Source organism: Argentina silus, assembly GCF_951799395.1.
Source record: "Argentina silus genome assembly, chromosome: 12".
NCBI classification, from domain to species: Eukaryota; Metazoa; Chordata; class Actinopteri; order Argentiniformes; family Argentinidae; genus Argentina; species Argentina silus.
Window position 1 is genome coordinate 13255205 of NC_139666.1, and position 14206 is coordinate 13269410.

At 44.8% G+C, this 14206-nt stretch overlaps 1 protein-coding gene across 1 annotated transcript in view; it reads left to right on the top strand.

Moving 5' to 3' along the window:
• Nucleotides 1-6177, top strand: part of igsf3 (immunoglobulin superfamily, member 3) — a gene marked incomplete at its 5' end in the record, with an annotated part of 31783 nt that extends 25606 nt beyond the window's left edge. Inside the window, 2 exons of the mRNA XM_083682125.1 lie at nt 1975-2430; nt 2708-6177. Coding sequence (XP_083538251.1) covers nt 1975-2430; nt 2708-2958 — 707 coding nt within the window. The 3' untranslated portion in view covers nt 2959-6177. The remainder of the gene's footprint in view (nt 1-1974; nt 2431-2707) is intronic.
• Nucleotides 6178-14206: the final 8029 nt, after the last annotated feature.

A 14206-nucleotide genomic window follows, 5' to 3' on the forward strand; every position in this document is an offset into this window, starting at 1 on the left:
GTTACAGTCAGTTTTCATGTTGGACTGAATTAGGACTATAAGATGTGTGGTTGTCCTCGTATCATCCCAAGAGTAATGGCAAGAGCCAGAGTCTCTCTCGCTCTCTCTCTCTCTCTCGCTCTCTCGCTCTCTCTCTCTCTCTCGCTCTCGCTCTCGCTCTCTCTCTCTCTCTCGCTCTCTCTCTCTCTCTCTCTCGCTCTCTCTCTCTCTCTCTCTTTCTCGCTCTCTCTTTCTCGCTCTCTCTCTCTCTCTCTCTCTCTCGCTCGCTCTCTCGCTCTCTCTGTCTCTCGCTCTCTCTCTCTCTCGCTCTCTCTCTCTCTCTCTCTCTCTTTCTCTCTCTCTCTTTCTCGCTCTCTCTCTCTCTCTCTCTCTCTCTCTCTCTCTCTCTCTCTCTGAGGGGGTTAGCAGCTGCTGCTCTGTCCCCACATGGTGCAGTCACCTCATGACTGTGACCAGTTATGCATAATGTCCCCCTCAGCCTCTGCTTCCTCCTCCCTCCGCTGTGCCTGTGAGGCTGTCTCGCTCTGATGACCTCATCACTGTCCACCTGCCCCGGGCAGAGCTCAGGTGGCAGAGAGGAGCAGGCGCTGTGGCACAGATGGGCAGGCCCTGTACACCCCCCCCCCCCCCCCCTTAATGCGCACTAACCCAGCCCCAGCCGCCCATATCCTCATATGCTGGCCCTGGACCAGGCTCTACCCACATTCACCCTCAAACCCCACACTTCCATGCCATGCCCCCCAACCCCAAATACTATGTCATCCTAACATGTCTAAACCCCATGCCCGGCCTCACACTCAACCCTGTCTTCTCCACCTAGCTACCCCTCTCTCTCTCTCTCTCTGACCTCTAGATGAAGGTGACTGTGTTCAGACATACAAGCCCCCCCCCCCCCCCCCCCACCCAATACATCTCTGAAAGCAATCTGTTGTGCCAGGGGTCCTGTGAGCCATTTAAAATGCAGGGTGAAATCCATGGGTGTCTGTGGCATCTGCCAGCTCGAACATGAAGGTCGCACAGAAGGGCTGAAACTGGGCAGGGAGAACACTCATCTTTTATTTAAGTAGCAAAGTGGACACTGCTTTCCTCATTACAGGAACACTGAAAGACACACACACGCATTGAGTCTATGTTCGTGTCTGTTTATATGTGCACACACACACAGCGTGTGTCAGTGAGTCTCCTTCATGTTATTTTCCTTGAGTGTTTTCACCCATGTTTGTGAGAGGTAAGAAGTGCCTGCAGGAGCCCAGGCACACCCGGGGATTGGGTTATTATCAAACACCGTATGAGGGAGCTCTCATTGCATATTTATAACCATATAAATGTATAACTATATAAAATGTGCAGCAAACTCCGGTCCTGATTTCCCAGGGGGGGTGTAGGGGAGGCTCATTAAGGTGCTAAAGAATGCAGTCACCCAGGAAGTCATCCAGAAAAGTGTCTGTTAGGAGGTGAGATGAGATGATAGGTGTGCCAGAGAGGTACAGCGCTTGCCTTCTGTCTGCTCTCCTGTTCCCTGCTCCTCAGTCTTAATGGGAGGAATATTACAGACAGCATCACAACAGTCTTTTCAACTCCTGTTTCTCTGGGTGGAAGTGGGTCATTGTTCAGCAGCCCCTGGAGGCTTGTACAGTAACACCAGCGCGTCCCACTCAGATACACTGCCCCCTAGGCTAGTATTTTCAGGCTTTATGGGGAGATGGAAAGGCCACTGACAGCTATTGGGGAACTATAACCTCATTTTCGAAAATGTGGGTTTTGGCATTTTTGGGTAGTTTTAGCATATAAGTCTGACAATGAGACTTACACTATATTTTTTCTTCTTTTGATTCAGTGTTTTGAGGCACAAAAAGTTCTGTACATCAGCTTATTTTTGTCTTTGAAGTTTCGGAGGAGAACAATGACGTCTGCTGCTCTGCACCAAGGAAATGGATTCAACTAACTTTCCCACCTCTCTCTCTCTCTCTGTAGAGGTGCGGTTGCAGGTGGAGGAGTCCGAGTCTAATGTGACAGTAGCTGAGTCCGGTTCCATCCGGTTGGGCTGCAGCATTCCCTCCCAGTCCTCCAGGGATTCCCGTTTCTCGGTGTTCTGGTACGTGGAGCGCTCCGCTCGCAGCGGGGACCAGGACGATGAAGAAGAAGAAGAGGAGGAAGAGGAGGATGAGGAAGAGCGGGAGTGTGTGTTCTCCATCGGACACGACGCCGTGTTTGGAAACGCAAACTGCAAACTGGCGGGGCCAACCTCACGTCTGCAGTTTGAGAGAACGACCTCTGACCTCTACAGCCTGACCATTCAGGGGGCACGGCTTGGGGATGCCGGGCGCTACTACTGCCACGTGGAGGAGTGGCTACTGAACCCACGCAATGCCTGGTATCGCCTGGCAACCAACAACTCGGGGGTCACCATGGTCAACGTGCGGCAGCAGGGTAAATCCACCAATCACACTGTTTTGTTTTGAGCTTTGTGCAATACAACCTGCTCAACACACTCCTCCTCACTAGCAGGCTACAGACAACAGGCTGTAGGAGATCATTGTCTGAGTGACAGTCAATGGTAGATGGAGTCTTTGAGTTAGTACTCAGACAACAGCAGTAAGTATAGGGTTCTATAAGGAGCGCGCCAAGGAAACGTCAAACTAGACATAATGCAATGCTTTCTATTGATGTCAACTCTAATTATCTTCTTTCTGTCTCCCTCCCACAGTCTCCACGCTGCAGTCGGTGGTGTGCTCCAACGACTCTCTCTTTTACTTTGTCTTCTTCTATCCATTCCCCATCTTCGGCATCCTCCTCATCGCCGTGCTGCTGGTGCGCTACAAGGGCCGCAGCCACAGCAAGAGCCAAGAGGGCAAGAACGGCGCCCCCTTGCTGTGGATCAAGGAACCACACCTCAGCTACTCCCCCACCTGCCTGGACCCCCCTGCCCTCAGCCTGCACCCGGGCTCTGTGGAGTAAGAGAGGGACATCCCCCTCCACCCCGCCATCATTGCGGACCCAACCAAGACCACACCAGGGAGGGGCTCTGGAATTCTACCTCCAGACCTCACCTGGCCTTTCACCGCTGTGTCAAAGCTGTCAATCAATCAATTAATCCGTCCATGTAACCCCGCCCCTGGTCATCCTTGTTGTGTCGGCTACCTGTCTGCGAGATCCTAAGCACCAGCCGTGTGTGTGTGTGTGTGTGTGTGTGTGTGTGTGTGTGTGTGTGTGTGTGTGCGTGCATGTGTGCATGCGCGTGCACGTGTGTGTGTGCGTGTGTGTGTGTGTGTGTCTTTGTGCATGCATATGCAAACATAGTGCGTCTGTGTGTTTCTGTGTAGACATATGGATGCGTATGTCTCTCACTCTCTCTTTTTTGCTTTGTTTCTCTTTCTCTGTCTCTTTTACTGCTGAAACTATTTCATCGCTGCAGTTTGTTTTATTTCATTTCTTCAAACGGTTGTCTATTTTTCAAAACGTTGTGCAGATCACTCTGCTAAAGTGGACCAATCTGGGAACAAACTGACAAGTCAAGGACCATGAAAGGACATACAGTACTAGACTATGGAGCTGGTGAGGTTGATAAGGAACATCTGCACTGATCTCTAAGTCACTGGCTGGCTTTCTCCCACTAGCTCCGGAGCTGTGGACTATAGGCTGAAGGCCTGCACAGACACAAGGACACAGACAAAGACTCATACTGTGGCTTGGAGCAGACTACTACGTGTGAGTGTGCGTGTGTGTGTGTGTGTGTGTGTTCACCCACCTGTCTTCTCAATGGGTTTGCCTTGGCAGACAGAGACAGACCTGGCGAGCAACTTAAACATTGCCAGACACCAAGCCTCAGTGTGACTGCACACTCTTCTCCTCTCCAAATAAAGAAAGGGAGAGGGAGAGAGGGAGAGAGGGAGAGGGAAAGAAGGATGGAGGGGAGGAGAGGAGAATAAATGAACTGCTTTATCCTACTGTGGGTAAACTTTGACATGAGGGATATTTCAGTGCCAAGACCTTCTTATTCCACTCTGTCCTCTACAACTAATGTTTGAAGTTTAAAGAGGGGGTGCTAAGCCGATTGGCTCAGAGGCATTCTGTAAATATGGCTGCCTACCCCCTGCTGAGGGATTATGGGCCTTGTAGGCAGAAAGGGCGATTTTTACGTGTATGTTAAATCTGTTGAGTAGTTCTGCATAAATGTATTGACACAGTAGGAATTTTTGACTGAAAATGAAATTCTTGCACATTTCATAGGTTCACCCAATGCTGTCTTAAAACAAAACAACAAAAAAATATATTGGCGAGTTGCAAGAGCCACAGGAAAGATCACCACTAGAGGTGTTTGTAGAGTCATAGTACATACAGTAGTAATACTTAACACATAGACACTGCCAGTTGTTTGGACAATGCGGTAGAGAACAACCATCTACAGAACAGCAAATTAACATTATCTACAGAACATGGGAAAGAATTTCAAGCAGGCAATTTTTATCTCTTTTTGTTAGATTTTTCTATTTATTTATTTGATACTATTTTGCATAGTTTTTAACATTTCTTTTTTGCTTTGAAATTCTCCAAGAACCGTGCAGCTTGTGTTGCCAGGCAACCACACCACACAGATACATCATTACCCTCTGCTGTGTCCATAGTAACGGGTAACAATGTGGTAGATATAGAAATGCTAGATTTGTTCTGCGAGGTCTGTGGCATTTCATACAAGATTGTTATCTTTGGGCCAGTGTTGAAACACTGTATAACTAACTGCTCTTTACCTATAATGGAACTAACTGCTCCTTACCTAGCAGCTTCACTATATGTACAGTAGATTACAGCCAGTCACAAAATTGATCCACAAAATTGATCCACAAAATGGATCACAGCTTTTGCTTGTCTTGTTTATTTATTGACATGTACTGTAATACCTAGTTAGGATGTGTGAGCTCCATAGAATGCATAGACAGCCAAAATGAACGGTACTAAAGCTGCCCTCTGGTGAACCCTGGGCATGCTCAGGCGTGCTCCTTCCTGGTTCTCCATAACACATGGCAGAAGGGTTGGGAATCTGTGTCACATTCCCTGGAATATAGAACAGCCGAGAGAGGTGTGACATTCCTGTGTCCCACTCTTTCACTGCCAGACAGAAAAGCTCTCGTCATTCTCTTCTCAATCGTGTCAAAATGTATATTGCATGACAATATTGCAGGAGGCATTTTGATGTTTTGTAACCTTTGAACTCTTGAGCGTTGTGTTTGTGTGACAGAGCAATGCCACGCCTTCCACTTCCTGTGTCAGGTTTCAGGTGGATCCTCAACTATAGGTGTATGTGGGAGGACATGTGTCTCATTAGACTATGCTTTTTAAAAACATTTTGAAACACAATCATCAAATCCTGACATAGCTGGGGCACTCATAACACATGTCACAGAGCAATGTTTTCTAGCTGGCAATGTCGGCTAGTTAAATATACACTACGTTATTCCCACACTGCTTGCTGTATGCGATGTCTATGCATTACAGTTTCCATGCATTACGTTTTTCTTTTAACCATTTGAAACAGCCAACAGTTACTACTTGACCCTGATACTGACCCAAGACCCTAAGATCGAGTCCAACATCTGACCCCCCACCCCCCTTTAACTCTCTCCAGCTTTTCATAGGCTTTGTGTCGCAAATTCAACCTGGCCAATTCCAGGAAGCCCCTGGACTCTATTCAGGAAGTGGAGGCCGTGGCGTTGATGTGTGATGTCACAGTGCCGCCGTCGTTGGAGCTGTACAGTCGTACTCTGAACTCTGAATGGTGTTTTTGTAGTAATGACATCCCTAGCCGCCTCCTAAAACGTTCTCCAAACGTTCTCCGACAGTGTTGTAGCTGCGTAATGAGGGCTGCATGCAGTGGCTGTGTGCTGGCTCCAGATTTAGCTGTTAAAAAACGTTGTGGTGATGTGTTCAGTTCAGCCAGTGCTGCTTTTTTCCAGTGATGTATTTTTATGTTCATTTTTTTTTTTATCTGAGAAATAGTGCACTGAAATGAAAAAGGAAGGCCATAGCTTTTTTAAATGCTTTTTGTGTTTTGTTGTATGACATGTTTTTGTTTTATTCTTATTTTGATATATATTCTATTGAATAGTAACCATTGCGACCAATAAAAAGGCACTTTGCTATTCTGTCGGTTTATTGCAATAAAAACATGTTCAGTGCAAACATCAGTGTTTCAACATTCCTCCCAACTCTTGCCTTTTTAAGGAAACATGATGGCGGCAGAAACATCAAAGGGGTATACACACACCCACTATACTAATACTGGGTAGGGCCTCCCTTTGCTCTCAAAACAGCCTCTATTCTTCGTAGCATTGATTCCACAAGCTGTTGGAAACATTCCTTTGAGATTGGGGTTATGATGACATGATTGCATCACGCAATTCCCACAGATTTTTCAGGTGCACTTTCAAGCTGTGAATCTCCCTTTCTACCACATCCCAAAGGTGTTCTATTGGATTCAGATCTGGTGACTGGGAAGGCTACTGAAGAACACTGAACTCATTGTCATGTTCATGAAACCAGTTTGAGACAACTTTTGCCTTGTGACATGGTGCATTATCATGCTGGAAGTAGCCATTAGAAGATGGGTAAATTGTGGCCATGAAGGGATGCACATGGTCAGCAACAATACTCAAATAGGCTGTGGCATTCAAGCGATGATTGATTGGTATTAACGGGCCCAAAGTGTGCCAAGAAAACATTCCCCACACCATTACGCCACCTCAACCATGAGAAGGTGTACAGGTGTTCCTAATAAAGTGTTTGGTAAGTGTATATTACCTTGGGCTCTGTGGGTTATCTGTTCTTTCTCCTCTCCTCTGTGTTTGTTTATCTAGCTCTTCGTTGTGGATTCATATCCATGCTGCTGGGACACTCTAGTCAGCATGGGATGGCGACCTTGTAGCCCTTTTGAGCTCTTTAGTTGTAATGTTGTTTTTATTTTCCCACATGGTCAGCAGGGTATATATGCCCTTTAGCTGATGCTTTTATCCAAAGCGACTTGCATTGCAGTGAGTGCATTCATTTTTCAGTATATATGGTCCCAGCGGGACCAGGGTCAGAATAACGTGGGTGTGTGTGTGTGTGTGTGTGTGTGTGTGTGTGTGTGCATGCGTGCATGTCCACTTTATGCATACAGGCTAGCTGTGTGTGTGTGTCTATCTATGGGAGTGGGGCAGCCTGTCAGAGGGATAAATGGCGCTCGCAGGCCTTCTCCCGGCTAACCAGCCTCTTTCCAACAGCCTCAGCAAATCACATCAGACCCTTCATAACTCATCCTGACTCACACATACATACTGTACATACATACTCTCTCCCTAACAAAAACACACATTCACACACACACACTCAATATGACCACTATGACCCAGACCACACCATTCATAAACGGTGCAGTGCAAACATACATACACACATTCAAAAACACTTACCAATACAAAAACAGTTAACAATTCCATACACACACTCATACTGTGACCAGTCCAGGCCCAGACCAAATCCTATCACCCTCGCCATAATTCACAGTGACACAGAGGGAAAATAGCATTTACTGCAGTAGAAATCATATTTCTGTGTGACACAGTGATGAATGCAGGGTTAGTGGATCATTTCCTGGACTCAGTGGTGCACAGATTCCCCTGCAGGGTTGCCTCGGAGAGGAAAACAATCTAATATCTGTCACAACTGACACACCGACAATCACTGATGGGCTTGTTGATACCTCAGTCACTGATACCATCGTTCGCCAATGATGACATTGTTGATGCTTCTGCCACTGATACTGTTGCAATTGATGACATTGTTGATGCTGTTGTCAATACACCCTGTCTCAACTCAGACCAAGAAATAGCGATCTGAGGAGGAGGAGGATGGAGGGGGCGGGTGTATCTCTCTTCTCTCTTACATCAACATCCGTCCTCTCTCTCTCTCACTCTCTCTCTCACTCACTCACTCACACACTCACTCACACACTCACACATACTTGAAAAATATGAGATTAGCTATTTTGCATAATTGTAAATAAGATTCACAAATCTGTACCCCTCGCAGAGGACACAGACACCAGAGGGCAAACGTGGGCAGACAGCACTTAACGATCCAGAGCACAAGAGCAGCAGGCAGGCGTGTAGATGATTTATCATCAGTGAGAGAGGGGCTGAGGAAAATAATGCAGAGGCAGGCTATCTCCCCCTAGGTTACACTGCAAATAGGTGGCTGGTATTCAAACTAGGCCAAAGCTTTTCATTCACTTAGAGGAATTAATCTCCTGTCGTCAACCTTGACGTTATTAAACTACGATATGATCATTGATTATGCCCCAAGCTTTATGTTAAACAACCCCTGTGCTTGAGAATGAAAATTAGGTTGTAATGACTCTACCAGCAGGAGAGAAAGAAGCAATCCTTTCACACACTGTAACTATTCTGACTGACCCGAACAGACTGTTAAAAATGGTGTGTCAGGTGAGGCTAGTGGAGGTAGAAATTGGAGGATGGACTCATTGTAATGCATGGGATGGAATGAGGATTCCTTATATCATTCCATGCATTACAATGAGCCCATCGTCCGATTTCTACCTCCACTAGCCTTCCCTGGTGTGTGTGCATGAGAGAGAGAGAGAGAGAGAGAAAGAGGGGAGAGATTATTATTTGACACAATGTAACTGTTCTGCCTGAAGTGTAAGTGTTGTGTGTGCTGAGGCTGAGCCTGGGACTGAGTTAACTATTGATTTATCTGCTGTATCAGGGGTCTCCAGAGTGTTGCTGCTGTCAGTGTAAACTCCCTCTGCCTGGAGAATGCAGATCGATACTAGTATTAAAGACCAATTGGTTTGGACTGGATCATTAGACGCATGTCTCAGTTTTCCTACCGATGAACAAATACAGTCTATCCAACACACACTATTTACTGTGGAGAGGAGTTGGTGACGACGCTTATAATATGACGGACCAAACACCCACACACTCCTGATGCGAGCTCTCACAGCTCAGCGGCAAAAACAGCCACACTTCTCTCTCATTCATTATGAATGAGGAAACATGCGCACACACACAGAAAGAAAGTGAGAGAGATAGCAGTAACATTCCTAGCTCATCCATTATAGACACTAAAATCCAAGGTGTACTTCCGTTGGCTCTTGCCTGCGACGGGGTGAAGGGGTTGGCGGACGGTAAGGATGCTACTAACGTAGCTCCCACCTGACAACATGTGCATTTATTCAACACTGACATGAATGAAAACCCTGTTGAATAGGTTGAAACCCAAGGGAAAACAAAGTGGTTGTTATAGTATGTAACATCGCATGAGGAAGTAAACACGGAGAGCATATGTTTGGGGGTTGGTTCAGGAAAGGGTTGGTTCAGGATTTTTTCAAGTTATAGTCAGATGGTTCCTTACCTTGAAAGTATTCTATGTGCCAGGTGAAACTTGAATCCATGCTTCAGAGTTGTTTAAATAGCCACTACTGGACATTTAATTTGAATGAACTGTTGTATATAGGCCTAGTCTAATAAAGGTACTGTACAAAATAAACCACTTGGAATTTCGGATGTCTTAACTTGGCATAGGGCAGGTTGTTCAACCAAGGAGAGGAATGGTTATTGATCAATTTGTTCAAAAGGGAAAGCTGTGGATTTGACGGTGTGTTGGGCTTCTGTAAGCCTATTATGAGTCAGCTTAATACAAGTTTCTAAACCTGTTAAACAAGCAAAGATGTATTGAAGGAATATGAGTAGGTTTGGGAAATACATCGCGTGTCACAGCAGCTGCTGTGTGTTTTCCCAGATGTAGTGTATTGTATGCTTATCAGAAACCTAATAGAATATTTATAATCACCGCATTTCTAACAGCGGGGATGTCTATGAGTACATTTCAAGAGTTAAAATGTCAGAATTCCTAATGAACCTACATTGTTTGCAAAACAATGGAATTATGTATTCAGCTACACATTGAATAATAGTCACTCCAAATGAAAATATCACATAGCATAAATACCAACGCATGTTGCCCAATATTGGCACAGATGTGGAAATATTTAATAGAATATTGATGTAGTCTAGAAATAAAGCATGTGTGCATTTCCTGGTCTAAACAAACGAAGCATGCAGGACTTTATCGGCATACTCGTAAACGTTGAATTACAAGGTCTAAGGTGTTGTACACATTAGTGAAACATATCCATCCCCCATTACCCGAAAGTGCTACGTTAAGTGAGATTAAACTGTTCAGAATTGCTGTACAGGTGCATCCAATTACACCTGAATTAGACCCTGACGTATATTTTTGCGGGGTTTAGTCTTAAACCTGGTAATAAACTGAGGAAGTTACACATTCGTTGCAAACTATCAAACATGTCACCCAGGTCCATGGCTTGACAGATCTAGGATTGCTTACCTTTCCTATGTCCTAACCTACATTTTAAAACTAACTTCATCTTATTCCAAGTTGCTGTTTAACATGGTTACCTGATTACCTGAAGCTCTAATCTAGTCCTTTCTAAACCTGCTGTCAGTTCTATACTCTCTACACCTAGCTTCACTCTTTGAGTTATGGCAACTGAACTCATATAAATCCAAACTGGCACACATGGAAAATTATACTCTCACAGAATATGCCGGTAGGCCCTTTTCAGAACAACTCGGTGTTGTGGAACTGTGATGCAATCAAGGACAAACAGGTGTCAGTCTGCCTCCTTCAGCAAATCACAATCACTGCCACAGCCTCCCATGATGCCTTGCACACTTTGCCCCAGGGGCAAAGCAAAGAGATGTCTGGTAATGTTATTCTAAGCAATTAATCTTTTTGTTTTTTTATTGTTGATTAGACTGTGCAAACTCAACCTCTGTGCAAATGTAAAGGCTGTGACTGTGGTGGAATTTCAAGTCAAAAAATACTTTGAAATAAAATGCCAGAGACTAGAGCTGATGGTTTCTCCAGAGACTTTTATTCACAAGTAATAAAAGTCGTTCACATTTGCAAAGGCGACCATAGTTTCAAATAGGTTACCTCCCTCCTATGCAAATCTTTCATACTTCCCAGCTGCATCCACCAATAACATTCAATTCCTACATCTCGTCACGGCCTGGTTTCCCCTCCTATTTGTAAAGACAGTTCTCATGTTACTTCATATTGGTGATGAGCTCATTAGATTTATCACTGTTATTCTAGGGCCTGGCACGGTTGGCCTTATCTTCACCTACCAGTGCTTGTATCTTGTTTGCATCTTCTGCTCTCAGCTTGTTTGTCCTGTCCATTTGGATTGTTCACAACTGGTTAAATTTATATCTGCTTCTCTTTTCTGTTGACCATATCCTGCTTTCCCCTGCCCTGGTCATCTGTTTTCTCTAACCTTTGCTCCCTCCTGTAACCTTAAAAACATCTCCACTACTCTCCCCTCTCAAATCAATCACTGGCCATCCTGGTCTTAATTCTCCCTACCTTTCCTTTGTGGAATTAGGAATCTTTATTTTCTATAAAAATTTACCATAACAACAGCAAACTAATCAGCTGTGCTTTTCCTGTCTCCTGTGGGATCGTGGGTAATTATAAGCGTGAGCGTGCAAGTGCAAGTGAGGTAATGTACTTTTAGTGCTGAGGATACAGAGGAGGGGATAGCAGGGACATCACTGCACTTCCCCATAACCAACCCAGAGAAAGAGAGATAGAGAGAGAGGGGTTGAGGAAGGAAATGGAGAAAAAAAGACAGCAGGGATTACGGAGAAGAGAGTAAAAGAGAGAGGACTGAAACGTGCAGGGCAGCAGGATATGAGAGAGAAGCATTTCAAATGAGAGAAACCATGGGAGCAAACCATGTTGTCTGAAACACAGATGCATCCCATTGTATTCTAGGATAAGCTTACATCACCTATTAAATGTGTACAGCACAGGAGCAGCATGAGCAAGTCATCAACATTTTTTCTCATGATTAAATCTAATTCACTATGGAATTATTCACAGCAGAGATCCATATTCATCCACGTATTCAAAGCACATCAGAGCTTGTTTTCTGCTAAAGCTTGCACTGAAGCCTCTTGCAGTGAATGATGCTCGCACAGGGGACATGCAGTCTCTGACTGTTCACTGCTCCATAGGGACTTCACTTCACACTCACTGTTCTCCACTGTGTGGTTATGTCCTCTGTTCATTGCTCCATAGGAACCTATTGCTCTGTTCTAATCTATTCTACTGTGTGGTTGTGTCCTCTGTGCATTGCTCCATAGGGGCCCTTTGCTCTGCTCTACTCTCTTCTGCTGTGTGTGGTTGTGTCTTCTATTCACTGTTCCATAAGGGCCCTCCGCTTTGCTTTACTCTGTTCTACTGTGTGTGGTTGTGTCCTCTGTTTGCTGCTCTGTTACAGCCTACCCACCAGAGAGAGAGAGAGAGAGAGAGAGAGAGAGAGAGAGAGAGAGAGAGAGAGAGAGAGAGAGAGAGAGAGAGAGAGAGAGAGAGAGGGAGGCTCAGACAGACTACTGCAGACCTCTGAAGACAGGATCAAAAACTCCACATGACGGCTGTCAGACTCATGTTTGGTGCCTCTGTGTATGCTGCTGGAGTTATAATTACCTGCGTCTGTGTGTCTGTGTGTCTGTGTGTGTGTGTGTGTGTGAGAGAGAGAGAGAGAGAGAGAGAGTGTGTATCTGCAATCAAAGTTCTCTCCTTTGGGTGCCCATGTTGCAACATACAGACATGTGACAGCGGGTGTGAAGAGGAGAGGACACGTGATAATGTAGCTTCAACAAATGCTACATAATCTCTCTGTCCGTCTGTCTCTCTCTCTCTCTCTCTCTCTCCATCTATCACTGCTTTCACAGCAAACGTCAGCATCTCTGCATATGGTTGCCATGGCACCAGTGTTAAAACTTCAACATTCCTTTATGTAGGATAGATTACAAGTTGCCGTGCTGTATGTCTAAATCGGCGTGTTGATGATGTGAGTGGACCAGTGTGTAAGTGTTTTGAGTGAGTGTGTGTGTGTGTGTGTGTGTGTGTGTGTGTGTGTGTGTTTGAGAGTGTTTTGAGTTTCTATCACCATCAGTTCTTCTCTCAATCTCTCACAGTGTCTTTCCCTCGCACCGCACAGTAGAAGCTATGGTGTGCATTGGTCTGTCGTCATCTCCTTGAAATAAAGTGTAAGCCAAATGGAAATGTACAGTACATTATAGTCTATAGTCGACTGTTTACATATGAGAATGACGTGCAAACAATTCCCTCACCGATATCATGTCATCTGATGTTGCTCCAGTCATTGAGATGTTACAATGATACAGTTGTAGGAAAACCCTGCCAAGTTCAATTAGCAGAGGAATCACACACAGGAGACCTCAGCACGCATCCCTATCAGTCTCTACATCCCACAAACATACACAACACCCTCCGATCTTCAAAGCTGCAAGCCTATTAAGAGTTCGTAAAAAGCCCTTGTGACAGATTGGGAATCAGTCTCACATGATGTGACATGAAAACGGAAATACAGATTTTTTACATCAATATTTTAGGGGAATGTGAATTGCCTCCCAGACATGTGTTGCATTATTGAGGACAAGCTGCTTGCGGCTAAAGTAGGCTGTCATGAGTGATTCTCATTGACAATGGGTTTGTTCCAGCAGGCGTAGAGATATGAGAGATCGAGATGTAGAGATGACCCATCTCTTTTTGCCTCAGGTAGAGGGTTCTGCAACACATGTAACTGGCTTATGTAATAGCAAAAATTGTTCTTGTAGCAAGAGAACATGTTCAATGTTCTCACACGTTATATAAGCATAAATTCATTTATATTTCGATTTTATTATGTTATACACTGAGATCACTTGCTAATCTTGTCTCATTCCGGGTTAGAGACCTGAGGTGATTGACAACAATTCTGACTCAGTTGTCTTGCAAAGTCATACGGTCCTGTATTTCTGTAAATACTACTTGGTGAAAAAAAAAAAAAAAACAGCAATCCTCTGAAAACAATACACAGGATATTGTGAGTGAAAAAGAATAAAAGTCCCAGCATCAAAGACTCTGCCAACAAATTAATTGTTTGGCCAAGCTCGCCATCTAGTGTCTGACACGAGAAAGGCATTTGAAAGGAGTAAAGGAGGGGAAGAGGGAAATAATTCCAGATCATGTGACAGTCAGGAAGAGTATTCAACAGACTATCTACAGGGTAGTGAAAAATTGACAAAAAGAAAAAACGTCACTCTTTACC